The sequence below is a fragment of the Columba livia genome, chromosome 2, assembly GCF_036013475.1.
Source record: "Columba livia isolate bColLiv1 breed racing homer chromosome 2, bColLiv1.pat.W.v2, whole genome shotgun sequence".
Taxonomy (NCBI): domain Eukaryota; kingdom Metazoa; phylum Chordata; class Aves; order Columbiformes; family Columbidae; genus Columba; species Columba livia.
The window spans coordinates 113,667,537-113,686,025 of NC_088603.1; the positions used below are offsets into that span (position 1 = coordinate 113,667,537).

Below are 18,489 nucleotides of genomic sequence, written 5' to 3' on the forward strand. Positions count from 1 at the left end.
GAAAAAAATCCACCTGGCTTTCAGACTGTCCCAATGTCTGTGTTCATACATTTGATCATTCAGGTCTTTGCAAGTACCCTGCCTCCTAGGGAGCCAGGAGAATCTTACAGTAGGGCACCTCCACCACCCTTGGTGCTGTTTCCCTCCTCAAAGGTGTAACACCAATACGTGGAGTTTATGCCACTTCATGTAGTACTTGCTGAATGAGATTGCAAGTCAGGGGAGGCGGTTACAGGGTAATGACTTAGCCCCCACGTCATTGTACGTATGGTATAAAGTAGTTGTGCTGATAGTATCTCATGTTCTTATGTTTCCATTTTCAGTTGTTTCCCCTTATGAGGAGTGGTTGAAGGAGCTGGGGCTGTTCAGCCTGGAGAAAAGGAGGCTGAGGGGAGACCATATCACTGTCTACAACTACCTGAAAGGAGGTTGTAGCATGGAGAGCATTGGTCTCCCAAGTAACAAGTGATAGGACAAGAGGAAATGGCCTCAAGTTGTGCCAGGGGAAGTTTAGATTGGATATTAGGAAAAAGTTCTTCACAGAAGGGGTTGTCAGACATTGGAACAGGCTGCCCAGGGCAGTGGTGGAGTCACCATCCCTGGAGGTGTTTAAAAGGCGTTTAGACAAGGTTCTTAGGGACATGGTTTAGTGCTGGAGGTAGGTTATGGTTGGACTCCATGATCCTGAGGGTCTCTTCCAACTGGAATGATTCTATGAAATAATCTTGTCAGATTTGATCATCTGAGCTGAACCTTCCCCTTAAAGATGGAAGGAAAGGAAAATATTTTTATAAAAATTATTATCATGACAAAAGGACAAAACTAAAAAACACTTTTAAAAGTAATTGTTCTTTCTTGAAAACCCTGCTGTCCTGTGACTTAGAACTGAGCCTTGAAGCCTGATGTGGAGGTCTGAGTCCAGTAATATTCCTGCTGCCTTTTTCATGTACAAGTTTTATCTCTTAAAAAAAAAAAAAAGTGTGGTGAGTAGTGAAGTTAACTGAAGATTTAGAACGTGGGAGCAGTTCTGCCTTCCTCCCTGCTTTACATGTAGTAAGTGCAACACAGTAACCAAACGTGCTTCACCTTGGGTGTTTGAGGACTGAACAAGCCTCATCTTGTAGCTGCGCTGAGAGGTGATGGTAGCACTTAGTGTGGGCAGGACATGCAGGGAACTCCCTCTCGTGGCACTTGGGCAATGAGGAGGTAAATGGTGCTTAACTTAAGTGGGATGGGGTGGGGGAAAAGCAAGAGCTAAAATTAGAGGCAAGTGGTTGCTGTTTATAGAAAATTCCATTTACTAGCTGAGGTGTCATGCAGGAGCTTTGTAATGGCTAAGAAAGAGAAGGCGCAAGAATTCTATAAATTACATTTGCCTGAGAGGCGGAGTGTATTAAAGACCTGAGCAACAGATCTAGATATGAATATGCATTTTAGTATAAAATAAATGCTGTTATTACATTTACTTGGCTTTAAAATTATTCATAATTACATGTTTGATTTACCATGTCATATGAATAATTTTTGTTATTTTAAACTTAGTTCTAATGAAGTTATTTAAGATTTTAATATGGTTATGTCAAGAATTTTACAGATTTTTTTTGTAGATGTCTTAAACCAATATAAATAAATATATACATATTCAGGCATGCTTGAATCAGAAAAGTTAATTTTCTGTCTCTTATCAGGCAGCTGATTATTTGTGAGGCTTAAAATATACTGTATGACAAAAAAAATAAAGCATGAGCTTTTCAGTAGTAAATATTAATCTGCAAATACATATATTTTTTTCCTTAAGAATTTGAAATAGAGATTTCTGAAACAACTTTTAATGTTTAAAATCCAGCAAACTGTTTTGAAAGTAAATGGCTTAAACTTTGGCTAAGTAGCAAAATTTACTCTATTGAACAACTAGTCATTTATCTGTAGCCTCCTTTGTTTCCCTGTGCATTGTTGTAGCTCATCATCATCAGTAGCAACTTGAATTTAAAGCTGTAAGTTCTCCTTTTCTGTAGAAGACTAGAAATACATAATACTGCATTTCTTGGGTGCCTCATAAGTATTTCTAGTTGCCTATTTTGAGAGGGTTTTGTCTGTTTGGTACCTTGCATTCAAGATAGAGATGCTATTCTGGACTGATCAGGCAGATACTTTCTGTAGCATTTGCAAAGCATTTCTAATGCAATGTTTGTCTTTTTGTAGACTGTGCCAAGAGGCAAAACTTTACTTCTCCAAGCCAAGGTAAAAACGAATACGTTAATACATTTTTGAATTTATCTTTCTGAGATGAGGGCATTTTGAGAGATTCTGCTTTTGGTGGGGGTTTGAGGAGAGGGGGAGCGGATGTTAAGTGTCAATGTCTCTCACCTACAATCTACACCGCTATCTTGTAGATATACAGTAATGTATATGATACACATTTATGTACGTTATGTAGATATGTATTTCTAGGGCACTTATAGCACAGAGCCCATGTTAGTGACTTCTCCTGGAGTCTTAGAACCTTGCCAAGCTTTTCAACTAAGATTTGGCTACACAAAGGTTGAAAATAACAACTCTCCACTCCTTGTCTGTTCCAACTGGTTCCTACCTTGGGCACGTTGGGATTTTCTGGAGCTTTTGGACTTGTGGAACTTTCTAGGTGCTGTTCATCTACACGTGATCCAAACAGCATGCTGGAAATGAAAGCTTTCCGCTCTCTTCACCAACTTGGAATTTCTGTAATCATTCTGTTGCTTTGCATAATGGGAGGGGATATTGCAACATGGAATCTCCAGTTTGCCTCTTTTCTTTGGTCTGTTTTGTAACATGACTTCTTATGCATTAGTAGTGAAGTTATCTTCACATCCTAAAGTGAAGGAGGGTAATAGATCGATCGATCTATCTATCTATCTATCTTTTTTTTTTTTCCAGGAGGAGTTTACGGGCTATGACTTTGAGAATAGATTGCACGTCCGCATACACGCAGCCTTAGCCTCTCTAAGGGAAGTAGTTCCACAGTGACGGACAGGAAGTCTTGTTATCCTTTCCCACAGTTTCTGCACTTTAAGATGAAGCAGAAGAAAAAGCTGTTGGGAAGACCAGCTTTTCTTCTGAAAGCCACTTGTGCCAGAGACACTTTCCTAGTATGGTCAGAATTAGTATGGTGTAGTAAAACATTACAATTTTAATGAAAAGTGAATCAACCAGGAAGAAGGTTAAGTGACCTTGTGTTTTTAACTCTTCAGGTTTTATTTTGTTTAAACCAAGCCGACCATGATAATTTGTAACTCTGCGGATGAGCCTAAATAAGCACACATGATTTATTTCAACAATAATGGCAGGTGTGATTTTTACCTTTTAAAATAGATCTAGTTCCAAAATATACCAAGAGGAGCACTTCTGTTTTGATTAGAATAATATAGAAGTAGTAATCAGTGTAAATGCTGGAGTTGGGAATGGGCAGAATGCTTTTTCTTTTTTTTTTCTTCAAGCATTAGCCAATGTGCAGGAGGAGCAAAACTGTTCAGCCACAAAACACGGTTCTTACTGAATTTTAGTGACTTATGTTGGTGACTTCTTAATGACTAATGTGGGGATTTTAAACCTCACATCCCCTTCCATTCTTAATTCCTTCCCCTCCAGCCCAACTCATACTTGTGGTACAAATTATGTCAATATTTAGGATCTCTGCTTCTGGAACATTCCAGCCAAATACTTGCTTTGTTTGACATGCAATTACAGTGTAGGCAGTTTTTATTTCTGTTCTTAGTATTCTGAATATTATGTTAAAATACATAGGCTAGATACAGTAAGTTTACATATTTTTTCATTCAAGCTGCTGAATCTGTGTAGCGGTGACCTTTAAAGGTACTAAAAAGAACAACCAAACTGAAAAACAAACCCAAAAATCTACTTGGTAGTTACACCAATACCACAATATCCCAAGTCTCTTTATGGTATTCCAAACTTGTGATGTTAAAATATTGAAATACCTCAGAGAGCTTAAAACTTTTATCATGACCATGTAATTTCTAATACTTGGCCATCTGTGTGCTCACCTGTAGCTTTTTCTTTTTTTTTTTACTTTTGTCTGTAATATGTAGTGTCTCCTTATGTCTTACATTCAATTAATATCATATTCTAGGAAAAGAAATCTATTTTTAAAGAAGCTTATGAATGGAAATCTGACCAGAAAGTTAGTTGAATTATGTTACTTTGCAAAGCTAGGAAAACTAGATATCCTTGGAAATAGTTATCCAAAAGCCTTATCTTTACTTTGGTCAGGTTGCCTTAAACAGTTCCTTAGCTTAAAGGGTTTGTTTTTTTTTTTCCTTTTCTTACCTTTTTGTAGAGTATTTTGCCAAAGTTTTAGACCTTGCCCACAGCTAACCTTCATTGATTTGCTTGTCAGGTCGCATCTAAAGCAAGACTGATATGGAGGGGGAAAGTAATATCCTACTTGGTAGGCCAAATGAAACGGTTGAGACACTTATTTCTCTCATAGCAGTTCCTGCTATGAAAGGCATTCCTAGAGCACTTAAACACTTTTGTTGCAGTTCCTGAAGGAGAAGAGAGACTCTTAACTCTTAAAAAAGCAGTTTTATTTTTCTACAATCTAGATGTGTTACAGATAGTACACTATGGGGTTTTTTAAAATTCAAATTTAACAGTAATACTGAGTCACAAATGAGTGTTCAACTTTATTTGGTCAATTCAAGTAAGTATTGACTAGAAAACAATATATTGTATATATAGTGACCACTTAGAATTCAAATAATGATTTTAAAAATGGGCTGTAATGCACTTGAAATTTGATTTTGTCCCATGTGACTTCTGATGTTTTGCAGTGAGAGGGACAATCCATTCTGGGTAAATAGCTTGAAATGATACAGTTACTGACAGAACTCCTTTTAAATACACTGCTTATATATAATGTGAGACTAGGCTGTTTGGGACACAAAGCACCTGCATGCGATTTGTGTTGGGATATTTAGGGTCTACATACTTGGAGGTACCTAGCAAATTGTAGTAAACTTACTAAAAGGCCTGTTGTTCTCACCAGGCCTGGAGTGGGTATGGAAAGACACTATATATTCATATAACAGTTTAGCTCTGTGCAAAATGCAGCTTTTCTGTGGATTTAGCGAGTCATCACTGAAATAGAACTATCCGTTTCTGTGTTAATTATTTTTTTTCCCTCCCCTTGTAGGAGAATCTCCTACATTGTAAATGTCAAAATTATTTTTTATGTTAGGTTGTGCCTGTGATGAGAAAAATTTCAACTGTATTTTGTGTAGACGGATAAGTTTTTATACTTTGGAACTCGGAGGCACAGTCTAATAGCAATAATGGAATATGCATCTTGCTAGTTAATATGTTAAGACTATCTTTACTGGGTCAGGTATTTTTGTTGACGTTGATGCAGTTTTTATCTCAATATGACTCATTACAAGTAAATAACTAGAATTTTTAGATGTCACGAAGTGGCATATTTATTGTGATGTACTGTAAATGTTGTTAATTTACAGAACTTGCATTTTTATATTTCTGAGTAAAATTAAAAGAAACGTGGACATGAGTTTTGTTCCCTTGCTCCTCAAAATTTGTCTTTTAGTTGGTGGCCTCTTGAACAAGATGATATCAAGTATTGGGAAAACTTCTGGGATGTCAAGTGACTCTAATCAAGTTTTCTAGTCAGCAATTACCTCAGCCTTTGTTCTTCCAGTATAGTCTCCTGGTTCTGAAAGTGAGTTACATGTGTCATGTTGAGATCAACTGTAGAGTGAACAAGGTTTAAGATATGCTTTTAAGACATCAGATTTACCTGTTCTTCATTAAAGAAAGAAAACCACACACAGTTGTATTTGTTGTATTCCTACACCTTTGAATAATGTTTCTAATTTACTCTAAAGCAAGCACTTTAATTTCTTCTCTCTCTGATGCTGAACGCTTGTTTCATATTCTAGTTATGCTTTATTCTTAAATAAAATTCCCCAAATATTGCATTGAGTTGCTTTTCAGTTTACAACAGTCTGTCTTTCCAACAATTGATCGTAATTGTGTTTAAAAATTGCTCCGTGACTGAAGTTTGCCCAGGAGCACGTGTTAGGTCAGGGTAGGGATCTGTGGGGTGCTGCAGGGCTGCTGATGGTGGAGGGAAAGCAGCGCACCCCATCCACTGCGCTCAAATTCCCTTTTATTACAAGATACTAACAGTAGTAGCAATCACTCTAGTGAAAAATTACGCAATCACTGTCAAGTGTTATTAAAGCTAATGTTAAGTAGTAAAGAGGCTTGGCCGTCTCTTAAGGCAGATGGGTGGCCGGTGGCACACTGGGCACCACTGGGCTTGGAGAGCAAGAAGTGCAGGGGTTATTGTCTTGAACCCTCCATCCTGAAGGGAACTGTACGAGAAATTATTTATATAAATTAGGACTTTGGGGGGGAAAAAAAAAAAACACAGGGTTGGGGAATTGTTTCTCTGCTGATTACAGGTCAAATAGATGCTTATACAATCTAATGTTTCGAGGTGAGCTAGAAAATAGTGATACAAAAGCTGCTTTTATTTAGAAAAGTTGACTTACAGAAGATGAAAATACATAGGCAAGGTCCAGTCCTGGTTCTTTTTGACCACATTCCCCCCCCACCAACCAACGACTAATTAAAATACACTATTCTATACAGAAACTCAGAAAGCACTGGGAACGTGTTGTTTTCACACTGAATTATCCCTGTCTATAGACCATATCCTTAATTTATGCCAAAGCAAATTCTAGTATGAAATTAGCCAATGCACAAGGTCCACTGGAAAAAAAGATTGAGTTATTCTACAAAAGGCCTACCTTAATCACCACATCGCGAATCTGTTCTCTCTGAACTCTGAAGCTTCTTCAGTCTTCAGTTATAAAATTGTGTGATTGTTAGTAGATGGCAAAAAGTGATTTCCCCACCCCTGACATGTGTATACTCAAGGTTGTTTACCTTGAATGAATGACACTTAAATATTGTACTACTCAGTAAACCTTCAATTTTTGGTGGGTTTTTTGATTGCTGGCATTGCGTGCATCCTTGTGAGTCCTTGCAGAAAGGAGCACATGCCAGCAAATGAGGTGTGGAAGGTCAGGGGGGTGACAGCACCTGAAAGGACCCAGTTCCTCAACTCTTCTGAACCTGGAGGTCTCCAGCTTTGGTTTCCAGACACTGTAGCTCTTTGTAATTTTTTCTGCTGTGTCAGAAGCTGTGTTCTTTGCCATGTCTCAGTGTAGGCATTACAAAGAATGTTCAGGTTGCCTCTTACCATTCTTTTGCATGGGCAAAATATAAATGAGATGGTGAGAAAGTCAATATGAGGCAGGCTTTTCAGAGTTAAATACTGAACTACTTCTATTTCTCCCCATATTTTTTTAATGTAAGTTCAGACTGCAAAACTGGACCTAGCATAGGTTACCAGGATAGGTGCAAATTGGTTACATGTTGCCTTCCTGCTTTTGCTCAGACCCTCTTTGCTTTATTACCCAAGATTTTAATGACCTAGAGAGCCACTGTGTTTTCACCAGTGTGTTTTAGCCGCGGGGAGTTTGTGTTCAATTGTCCTACCCCTATTTTTTGCACGCTGCTTGTCTTTTGATGTAACTTCTTCCAAGACAGTGTTCCAGTGGACAATTGGATCAGCTAATCAACTAGTTCTGCATGATCGACTGGTCTTCAGACTTTTTCAGTCGTTTTTTGGCAAGCTGTGCTTACCTACAGAAGATGCCAAGAAAGGCTCCCAGGCAAAGAGGTTAAGAGAAAAAAGGGTGTTAAAGTTGGATATTTGAGGGGAGGGGGAGAGAGAGATTGTCAAACCTGGCTGAGCAGATCCATTTATGTCCCAAACACTGCCAGTTTTTCAATAAGAGCAACGTGTTTACTGTATTGAAAAAAGGTATTTGTACTCTTGGGACATATGATTCTCTCCACAGGTTGTAGCAAAGGCCCTGATGAAGGTGGAGAGACAGTCTGAGATACGCGTAAAGGGACCTTAAATCCAGCATTTTGTACCTGTGGTAGGAACAGCAAGAAGGTTTTCATGAAGATTTTTGAATATGAATGCAAACCCCCACTTAGAATTCTACTGAAGTTTCTGGCAGGCAGAAATATAAAGATGTTGCATGTCCTCTTCTGCCTGTTGAGCTGAAGCTTTGAAAAAGATTACAGGTTTAGAGAAAAAAACTGACCCACCCTTCAAACTACCGTGATTCATTAACTTGTTTTAAACTGTCTATTGAAGAGTTAATGAATGAACTGATTTTTTTAATTTTTTTTTTTATGGCAGAAATATAAAGGCAGCTTATCTGAGACCTTGATACACTGAACTTCTGTCCATTAAGTGATATATATCTGGTAAAATTTTAACATCATCTGGAAGCTATTACTTCTGCAGATGGGGCGATGGAGGGCGGGACAAGGTAATTACCTTCAATTGGGCAAACTGCTCTTAGGCTGGCAGGCTCTTCAGTTTGGGGCCAAAGGGCAACATATTTTGGTAGAGTTGCTGGTACACTTCATATGATGGTTTTACTCTAGATGGCTTCTGAAAACAGCATTCAAGTTCCAGCACAGTGAATGAGTTTCCAGATGTACTTTTTCATGTATGCTCTTCTTAATTTTCTGCCAGGGGCTGAAACCTTTTGAAATATTTAAGGAGGTCTATGCTGCTGTTGGTTACCTCTGATACTAATTTTTTCTGTGGTTTATGACATCTGTCCTTAAACATCTTTGAAGCTTTTGCTGTGCAGAGCTTTGCATTCCTAGAATTCTGAGAGTTTTGAGAAGATGCAAATTTACAAGTTATCTTCTGACCTGACCACATTACAGCCTTTGCACACAGGTGAGCTTCACGCCTTTATGAAGTCTTGTTGCTTCTGTATGTTCTCCATATAGAGATCTAGACTTCAGATTACTGCCCTGACTCTAGAAATAATACATTTTCTAGTCTTCATATATATATATTCTTGAAGTATGTCTTATTCTTTATATAGCAAGGCTATTTTTCCTAATTCCTTAAGACATAGCATATTCATATTTCACTTTTTTTATATCATGGTCTGTGTTGTCACTATCCAGGACTGATGCTCCATTGTGAGATGATTTAGTAATGAGAAGCTACTTTCTAAGGATTCTTTTCTGGAAGAAGCATTTTTTGGTGAGTTTACCATTAACATACTTTCCTGTGAACGAACTCAAATATTCCATTAATTTTGAATGAACCATTATGAATATGTTATTTATTAAAGGAAGCTGTTGTAGATAGGCTAAACGCTTCAGCAGCAGTGACACTTGAGTCTTAAATCTGTGGTGCTTCTGGGATTCACCTCAGGTTATCCTAAGGATGCAGACATCCAAGAATGCAGGAGCAGGTGAGTAGATGATTTTTCCAGCCTTCATGAAGAACAATCTGTAGCATTGTTGGTGGATAGAAGTTTTTATGCCACAGCAGACTCCTAATCATGGCTTGACCCCATTTATCCTGCCTTCACGATCCTCAGAAACCCAGTTAGTGGTGACCTTGAAAACACAGCCCTATGTGGTCGCCTTTTTTTATCCTTGTGTTATCAGAACAGAAAATGATCTTGTGTGTATCCACTGAAAATGTGTACTGGAAAGCAAATGTTGTCACTGGGGCTCTTGAGGTTTGTCTCCAGTTTTGCCCTTGCAGTCATGAGGTTTTGCTATATAAACGGAGCCGTGTTGAGGAACAATCTGGTTCCTCTTTGGGTGTAGCTGCCGTGGCTGAAGGGGTTACAGCCCTCAAGCATGTTCTCTGAGCTCCTGCTAGAGGTTCCCACAGAACATCCCTTCTCAGGGGCTATATTTTGCAGACTTGCATCAGTTTAAATCCTTTGGGTGTTGTACATCACTTAGCTTAACAGGCCAGGCTGTGAGCCGGGGGATGGGGCTGTGCACCCGTGGCTGGCAGGTGGGAGGGCTCTGGCCTTTCTGCAGGTTGCAGCGTTGGATTGCGTGAAGTCGTCGTAAGCTGTGTGGGTGACGTGGGGGCACTGTGACCTCACGCTCCGACGGGTGGTGGCCCTGGGCTGCAGCAGGTACCGGGGATGGGAGGGGAGAAGGTGGAGGAGGGAGGAAAAAGTGTCCTGTAAACGTTAGCCTGAACACGAATGGCTTTTCTGACCCGTCACCGGGCGGTTTGGTGGGTTTTATCTTGGGGGAAAAAAGGGAATTCATGGCCTCGGGTTTGAATTCGCACAGTGGTTCATGGGTTGGCTGGTCCCTCTGACCTTGCCTCCTGCTGCCTGAAGGTGCAGAGGAGTGAAGGGTTTGGTCACTGCAAGTGGTAAATACCCCCTTTAACTGCAAGGAGCTTTTGGGAAGGAGCATTTGGGGTTACGGACGGCACAGCAAAGGATAAGAAGCTGCAGTCACACAGTGGGTGTGGGACACTTCATGCTGCGGCAGGGTGGATGCTCAGCCCAGGGGTTGTGTTTGTACAGATGAGAAGCCGTAAAGCAGCTGGAACGGGCGAAGATGCAATCTGCGAAGGTCGAAGTGGTTGTTCCGCACGGCCTCAAGACCCTGCTTCAGGGAGTTTGCCAGGCTGTCATTGAAAGCAACCCAGATGACCTTCCTCAGTTTTTTGCTCTCTATTTCAAAGAGCTTGTCATCTTTCAGAAAGGTTTGTTCCTACCAGTGTTTCATCCAAAGACCTGAGCTGTTTGAGAGTCCTGTCCTACTCCAGCTTAATTCCTGTTTCTGTTTTCAGAGAATCCAAGTATGGACATAACAACGCTGGTTGAAAATTTGGACTTCAGTAAGGGTAAGATAGTTTCTGTTTGTTATTTTGAGATATTTTGGGACAATGTTCCAACGTGAATGGGTGCAAGTAGTTTCCACTTATCATGGACTGTATCCCATCCATATCTAATACCAAGAAAGAGGCACGTGGGCTCTGGGCTATTGAAGAGACATTAACCTTCATCAAGCACTTGCTTCTGTTTAATGTGGTAAGCATTAAACAGAATGCTTACCTGGGCTTCTGTACTTTTTCCTTGAGCGTACAGGAGCCAGGATGCCTTTGGTAATTTTCATTTTAGGATACTGAAGTGCAATTTGTCACCCCCAAAACAGATAACTTCACCCTTATCTACTTTTTGTAAATAGATACTGTATCTCTTTGTCTTTCCTAAAGCCTCCTTAAGTACTGAAAGGCCGCAATAAAGTCTCCCTGGAGCCTTCTCTACTCCAGGCTGAACAACCCCAGCTCTCTCAGCCTGTCCTCACAGCAGAGCTGTTCCAGCCCTCTGATCATTTTTGTGGCCTCCTCTGGCTCCTCTCCAACAGGTCCATGTCTTTCCTGTGCTGAGGGCTCCAGAGCTGGATGCAGAACTCCAGGTGGGGTCTCATCAGAGCAGAGCAGAGGGGCAGAATCACTTCCCTCAACCTGCTGGCCACGCTGCTTCTGATGCTGCCCAGGATTCGATTGGCCTTCTGAGCTGTGAGCGCACATTGCCAGCTCTTACCCAGTTTTTCATTCACCAGTACCCCCAAGTCCTTCTCTGCAGGGCTGCTCTCAATCCCTTCATCCCCCAATCTGTATTGATACCGGGGGTTGCCCCGGCCCAGGTACAGGACCTTGTACTTGGCCTTGCTGAATTTCATAATGTTCTCATGAGCTCACTCCTCAGGCCTCTGGATGACATCCCTTCCCTCTAGAATATCAACTGCAACTCTTCGGACACAGCCATCCAACCAATTTCTTAACCATTGAGAGTGCATCCATCAAACTAATCTCCAATTGGTGACCAGAATTTTGTAGGGGACTGTATCAATGGCCTTACAGAAGTCCAGGTAGATGGCATCCACACCTCCTGTGTCCACCACTGCTGTCACTCCATCATAGAAGGATACCAGATTAGTCAGGTGATTTGCCCTTGGCAAAGCCATGCTGGCTGGCTTGTATCTCCTTCCCTTTTGTGTGTTTCAACATACCTTCCAGGAGGATCTGTCCCATCATCTTACCAGGCATGGAGGCGATGCTGACTGATAGGCAGTTCCCAGAGTCCTCCTTATTACCTTTTTCTAAACGTGGGTGTGACATTCCCTTTTCTCCGGTCACCGGGGGCTTTGCCTGACTGCTGTGACTTCTCAAATATGATGGAGCGTGGCTGTGTAACACAGAAATTTTCTGTCTGAATGTCAGTCAGTGGTTTGCTGATGTGATTGTGAACTGACCCCTGCATGTTCACCGAGCTCCAGCACAGGTCCCTCTTGCATCTTTTCTCCTTATAGACCACTTTGTCCCTCTCTGTCTGTGTTGTCCATCCTCTACTGATATGGTCATATAACTGCCCTGATGGAACACCATTTTGATCCCATGTGTACTCTCTCGTGTTCCTCCCTTGATAACTCATCTAGAAGCCGTTTTTTACTCTGTATCTAGAACTTGTTCATGTCTTACCGTGTTCTTCATTTGGATACCTGTCAGTTCAACTCATCAGGATTCTTGAGGAAGCTAAAATGCTGCCATCTCTGCATCTGAAATAATTTGCATAGATCCCAAGAGTTCTGAGGTGTTGAAAAGAGGAGCCAAGGTGTTCTAGCTGGCTTATGTGCTTAATGTCGAAGGTTTAATCTTTTAACCCATAAGTGTAGCAGTGTTGGTGGGCAGTAGATAGGAATGTAGCCATCACTGCAGGACCAGAAATACAGTTAAGTCTTCCTAGGTTCTGAAGTTGTACCACTGTTTTCTGAACTTTCTTTCCCCTTATGAACAGGCAAGCAGCAAACCCTCTCTTTAAATTATTCCATCTCTGCAACCTGGGAAGCCTCATAAACATGCTGTAGAGCATTTAATTGAATTGATGCTGAAATCACTCTTAATTTTATTTAAATGGAACCAGGTGCTCATGTATTGCCATTATGTTCTTCTTTCCTTGCAGAAAATGGGAATGGGGGAATGCAAGATCAGACATTGGAGGACATAGAGACATTATTTCCTGGGGAGCCCAGGCAACAGGACAAGGGCACTGACACAGAGGAAGATCAGCTCCTTGAGGACTTTGAGACTGAATATAGCTCTAAAGTAACTCAATGCCCATCAGTTCCCAGTTTCACTGCAAAAAGCAAATCCTCCGTTGGACTTGCTCAAGTTCCATCCGCTGAGGGACCTGAACTGGCGTATGTCCCTGCTGAGCCTGCACAGCTTGCTGCCCATGTGCTAGGTAACACTGATTCTCTTTATTCTTTGAGGGATGTGGCAATTAGTGTGCAGAATCTTTATGAAGATTCTCAGACCTCAGAGAATGCATTTATACCATTAGAAGGTGCTGCTGGAGATGCTTCTACTTTACCAGTAGCTGAGGCTTCTGTAGAAGCTGTTAGGTCACAACCAAAAGTGTGGAGTCAGTCCTCCATGGCTGGAGAACTAGTTCCCTCAGACAGCCAGGCTCAAGTCTCAACAAATTATGTAAATCAAGCTTCCTCAGTCCTCTTGGGGGAAGAACCGTCACCTCCTTCACCACTACCACCATCATCACATGCTCCTAAAGAAGTGTTGCAGGCTGTGCCTTCCTGCAACGAAGCTGAGGTTACCTCAGCCGCTGCAGCTGTATCACTGTATTTGAATGCTGAGCAGATTACAGATGCAGAGATTTCACCTTATGTAGAACAGTTTCCACAGAAAATAATAATCTGCATGGCAGACCAAACAACTTGTCTCTTAAAGATTAAGCAGCCTTTAGATGCAAGACAGGGCTCAAGTGCTACAGCCTTGGTTCCATCTGCTGATGATTTCAAGTACCAGCCTGAATGCAATCTACAGCATAAGCAGAATCAGCTGAGCAAGTTTGTCTTTCCAGGTAAGAAAGTTTGGGTCTTTGTGTCATCTGCCTTTTCCAGCTCTACAGCTCCTGCAGGGATCAAATGGAAAAGCACCTATGTCAGTGCAATGCAGGGTGGAGGTGGCTTCTAACAAACTACCACTGCACACATGCTGGATCTCTCTGCCATCTGTTCCAGGAGAGGTGACTGGCTCTGGGCAGAAGTCCTGTGGGCAAATATGCAGATGGACAGGTGCCCACTGATGCCAAATGGTCTTACTCAAAACAAGGTGTTGGAGACCTAAGATTTTCCTCCCCTGAAACATCTCACATTCCAGCACTGACCTAGGAAGTTTTCCATTTAGAAAAATAAAAGTGGTGGTGGTGGTGGCTGCCTGTGCTGTCTTGAGCTTGGTGAGTTTCTGCAGCTGGGCTGAGTAGGCTGAGCACTAGTCATCAGTTCCACAAACAGCAAAAGAGCTGGTGCTCATCTTCCTCACCAGTGTCTTTTCTGTGGGGTGACATATGCCCAGCTCCTTGCTTGCCCAGCTGGAGAAACCTTCCATGGTGAAGCTCCCCTGCCTCAAGTCTCCCTGGTATCGCAGAATCCCAGGCCCCAGAAGTAGGACAGCTGTGATGTCTCAGAAAAGCATCTTGTAGGAGAGAGCTGAGCTTAGGCAGATTTGTAAGCTAACACTGGCTCTTTAAAAAAAAAAAGCAAGAGCAAGCTAAAGTTTTAGGGGAGTTTGACAGACTTCAGTTTCAGAAATATCAGATGAACATTTACCCAGAAGAGCTGGGTTTTACTTTTTCTAAGCTGCATGTGTTTGTCAGCCCCATATCAACAAGCATCTGCCATCCCAGCTCTCTTCTCTAACAAACATGCCTTCACCAAGTGTAGGTATGTTTGGTTTAGACATAAAGATTTACAATATGACTGGAATTCACTGCTCCTGATACCAGCACTCTTGTTTTTATCTTTGTAGCCATGGCATCAAGTGAAGCAGGACAGCTACCACCACATTGTCATGTGTGGACCCTTTACTGCCTAACTGACTTAAGCCAAAAATCACCACACTCCCTTCCTCATGCTGGAGCTGGTGTTTCTGCTCCAATTTACGTGATGCAAGAAGCATGCAAGAGGGAAAATGCTCCACCTTTTGTTTTAGTGGGCTCTAATATTCACAACACACAGGACTGGAAACCTCTCCGTGGCCACACTATGTTGCCACCACAAGCTGCAGGTGCCAGGAAGAGACTCACTGTAGTCCCAGTCCCTGTTGCCTGGCCAGCTGATGAGGAACCAGATCTGGCAGAGGAAACCACAGCTATGCCATGCACCCCCAGTGTTTTCTTTGTTGCCATCCCCCTGGATGACGTGATGTCTGCAAAGAAAGGCTCACCAGATGGTGACAAGTGCACAGGTATCAATGCTCTACGAGGAAGTTACAGTACCACAGGGTGGATTACCATAAATTACATCAGGCCCCATCCCCAGAGCATTGTCCTGAAGAATGAAGTTGCTTCTTGCATGGGTCTTGCAGAGGGATATGCTTGTGTTTGTTTGGATTTTAATTAATGTAATCCTTTTCAAAATACAGTAAGGTTTTAAGATGAGTGGTTAAACTACCTGTCATACTTAGCAGACCCAATGCCTTCCTCTACTTGTTAAACTTCACAGTTAGTAGTATTAGTCTTGCTCTAGTTTTAGTCGAAAGTAACCAAGTTTTTAATCTTGTATTTATATACTTCTTTATGCCTACAACTTGAACTTTTAACATTTGTGCAATACTCAGAATGTGGCAAAATACCCTCACTAAGGAGTGCATTTAGGTAGCAATTAATGTAATTCTTGCTGCACACTTTCTGCTGAGTTTGTTATTTTTTTTTAAACAGGTTGAGACAAGAGGCTGTTTGAACTTCAGGAAGCAATCAGGAAGAATGGAGTTCACACCATAATAAATAAGGCAAACATTCAACAAAATCAGCCTGCAATTAGAACTGCATTCCCATGCACTTTCTTTACCTAGTACCACACAACAGCCTGAGTGTGTGAATTATGACCATGGAAACATCTGCTGCAGCTGTTTCACTGAAGAGTGGCCCAGCTTCTTCAGTGTACTAACATAGCATACACGTAAGCCCCAGCCACGCAGAGATTACATACAGAGCCCCAGCTTGTCAACATAACCAGGCATAGTCTCTGCTGCTGGGGTTGTACTCTAGGAAGGAACTGCACATTAATATCCAAAGCAAGAGGACAGTCATACTTTCAGTGAGAGAAAGGAGTTATTCTCACACATGGTCAGATCATTCAGACTACAGGTTTATTGAGGAAGACAGCTGAGGTTATGCTTTGCAGGAGTTAAGAAAAAGTCCCTTTACGTTACTTTAGAGGTTTCACAACTATAGGTATGGCCACTTACCTGCACCAGACTCTTGAAGTACAGGTCTAGAAAAAAAATAATCTGTTCTTATAAAAGAGACATCACTCAAAACAAAATATGTTGTGTCAAGGTTTCCCCCTCTTGAACATGGCTGGGCAGGCAGGAACTAAATGCTTTGTTTTTCCCCCAGCACCAAGTGTGCAATGCTGCATGACCCGCTGAAGCACTGACCTAACAGCTAGGCTGTTTCTACAGATCTCAGAATCCCACTTGGAGTTGCACAGGAATTAAGACAGACTTGAGGAAATGCTGGCCAGAGCAGAGGCTCAAGTGCAGAGGTGGGGCTTCCAAGAGACAGTGCAGGTGTTCAATTTCTGCATCTTCAACTCACTGATAGAACTGGGCACTCATATGAAAGACTGCCAAGGAAAAGGCTTTCCCTTATCTATGCAAATACACCTCAGCATCACAACCTGGGTAATTGTAGTAGCACACAGAATAAAAATAGAAAGCAACCCCTTGCCTTATTGAGTTTCAGCAGTCCACCTGCCAGGCTGGAGCTGCAGCCTCACTGTGTGGTGAAGGAGGGAGCTCTCAGTTCCCCAGCCATCCCTCCAACCCTGACACAGATTGTTCCTGCTGAGGGAAAGAGAGGTCCCAGAGGCACAGGGAAGCACCACATGTCACTGCAGCAGCTTGTGGGGCTGGCTTGCTCAGAAGGGGTCAGCGCTGTCAAACACCACTCACTTCAGACTAGAGGGAAGAAGTTTTGAAGCCTTTATTTAAGTAGCAATTAAATTATTTCAATTAACACTAACCTCCAGACAGCAGTTAAAATATTGTACAAAGAGCAGCTTGCCCTCTAGAAGCTCTGTACACAGTTCAATATAAACTTACACTCTTAAGATTGAATGCACCCCACTGAAAAGGGGTAAAGCAGCTGTGCACAGGAGGCCTCCCTGAGGTGCTGAACTACCTCTGAAATGCACAAGACTTCCTCCTCCCACAGTACAGACACAGGTCCTGTCCCCCCACGCCGTGTTCCACCGGGTCCTGCACTGGTGAGGTTCTTGCCTTTTTGCAGTGGTGCTGGACACCAGAACTTCTAGTGCATGAAACAGATTCTTTTAAAACCTGTCACTAGTGTGCAGTTCAAATGAAATCTGTAGATATTTAAATGGCTCTTAATTCCTTAAACCATGAGGTTGGTAGCAAAACAGGAGAGCAAAATTCAAAACACACTGCACAAAACATTGAATAAATACCTTTGAGTAATGTTACCAGCTTAAACAACTGCATTAATGCTCCAGAGATGGGAACTCTTCCAGAATCTCTGACCAGAGCACAGGATTCAAGGGAGTTACTTTAGTAAAAGAAAAGTCACTTTATGAAAAATTACATCTTTACAAAAGTGACACACCCTTCTTTTAAGAACAGAATATTGCAATTACTGTGTGTGCTTTTAAACATTCCCATGTCACAATAAATAAAACCAGTTTTACTTGTGCCAATATTATCTACAAAAGAAAGTATTCACAGAACAGCCAAAGGTGTTCTATTCCTCATACACCACAACCTAATATAGGTGTATTCTGCAAATGGGGCAGCTCAAAACCATGGCAACTTGTTTTGTCCACACAGGACCCACCATCAGCCAGAAAAATTATTCCCCTACCTATGGGACTGCAGATCATGTACCACCAGGTTTACTGTGGAGATGCTGAATATTCTGTTTGATAACATGTCAGTTTTCTCAGGAGATAAGTAGAACAAGGGAAAACATTATAACAGATTAAGACTTATTTGTATCAGTCGCAGGCTCCTTATTGTGTTTTAATAAATATCAGGCAAGTTAAAGTAGTTTCTGTCCCAGTAGCTGCCAGAATAAAGCCAGTCCTGCATACCAGTATAGGGATTGGGGCCTTGGTGGAACCATCTGCAAGGAAACACACAGCATATTAGTGAAGCTATTAACACGCACTCTTATAGAAGTTCAGAACTGCTTTGCTGCATCTTCAGCAGTTTATTCTTCAAAGTAATTATTGTGATTGCAAGAGCCCTCTTGGATTTAAGCTCATAAGTTAATTTAAAGTCATCTTCAATGGCTAGATCTCATCCTTTGCCACACCACTTAAATGTCTCCTAAGTGAAATGCCTGACATTTTGTCACTTGAAGCAGTCAAGACTATTGCATATAAAAAGAAGACAGGTACAGTTTTACTTCAAAGCAGTTGTGAACAATCATTTTGGCATGCATGAGCAGTAATAACTTTTGCAAGACATGTCAACACCACAAGCACTGCAGT

The 18,489-nt window shown here is 41.6% G+C and overlaps 3 protein-coding genes across 21 annotated transcripts in view; 2 read left to right on the top strand and 1 right to left on the bottom strand.

The window, feature by feature from the left end:
- Positions 1–5,991, top strand: part of TTC39C (tetratricopeptide repeat domain 39C) — a 38,089-nt gene extending 32,098 nt beyond the window's left edge. For both annotated transcript variants that reach the window (XM_065053345.1, XM_065053346.1), the window contains 2 exons: positions 2,203–2,241; positions 2,914–5,991. In XM_065053345.1, the coding sequence (XP_064909417.1) occupies positions 2,203–2,241; positions 2,914–3,003 (129 nt within the window). In that variant the 3' untranslated portion in view covers positions 3,004–5,991. The remainder of the gene's footprint in view (positions 1–2,202; positions 2,242–2,913) is intronic.
- A 179-nt stretch (positions 5,992–6,170) lies between these two features.
- On the top strand, positions 6,171–17,694 carry CABYR (calcium binding tyrosine phosphorylation regulated). Of its 9 annotated transcripts, XM_065053354.1 has the most exons (7): positions 6,171–9,166; positions 9,258–9,380; positions 10,473–10,654; positions 10,742–10,795; positions 12,918–13,199; positions 14,783–15,220; positions 15,693–17,694. In XM_065053354.1, exons 3-7 carry the CDS (start codon positions 10,507–10,509, stop codon positions 15,695–15,697), a joined length of 927 nt encoding a protein of 308 aa, XP_064909426.1. In that variant the 5' UTR covers positions 6,171–9,166; positions 9,258–9,380; positions 10,473–10,506; the 3' UTR covers positions 15,698–17,694. The 9 variants fall into 9 exon arrangements, with proteins under 9 accessions (XP_064909426.1, XP_064909422.1, XP_064909423.1 ...); XM_065053350.1 differs by lacking the exons at positions 9,258–9,380; positions 15,693–17,694 and having other exon boundaries at positions 6,171–8,851; positions 9,088–9,166; positions 12,918–13,835; positions 14,783–15,678; XM_065053351.1 differs by having other exon boundaries at positions 6,171–10,654; positions 12,918–13,835.
- Positions 16,947–18,489, bottom strand: part of OSBPL1A (oxysterol binding protein like 1A) — a 76,256-nt gene continuing 74,713 nt past the window's right edge. For all 10 annotated transcript variants that reach the window (XM_065053335.1, XM_065053336.1, XM_065053337.1 and 7 more), the window contains one exon: positions 16,947–18,119. In XM_065053335.1, the coding sequence (XP_064909407.1) occupies positions 18,017–18,119 (103 nt within the window). In that variant the 3' untranslated portion in view covers positions 16,947–18,016. The remainder of the gene's footprint in view (positions 18,120–18,489) is intronic.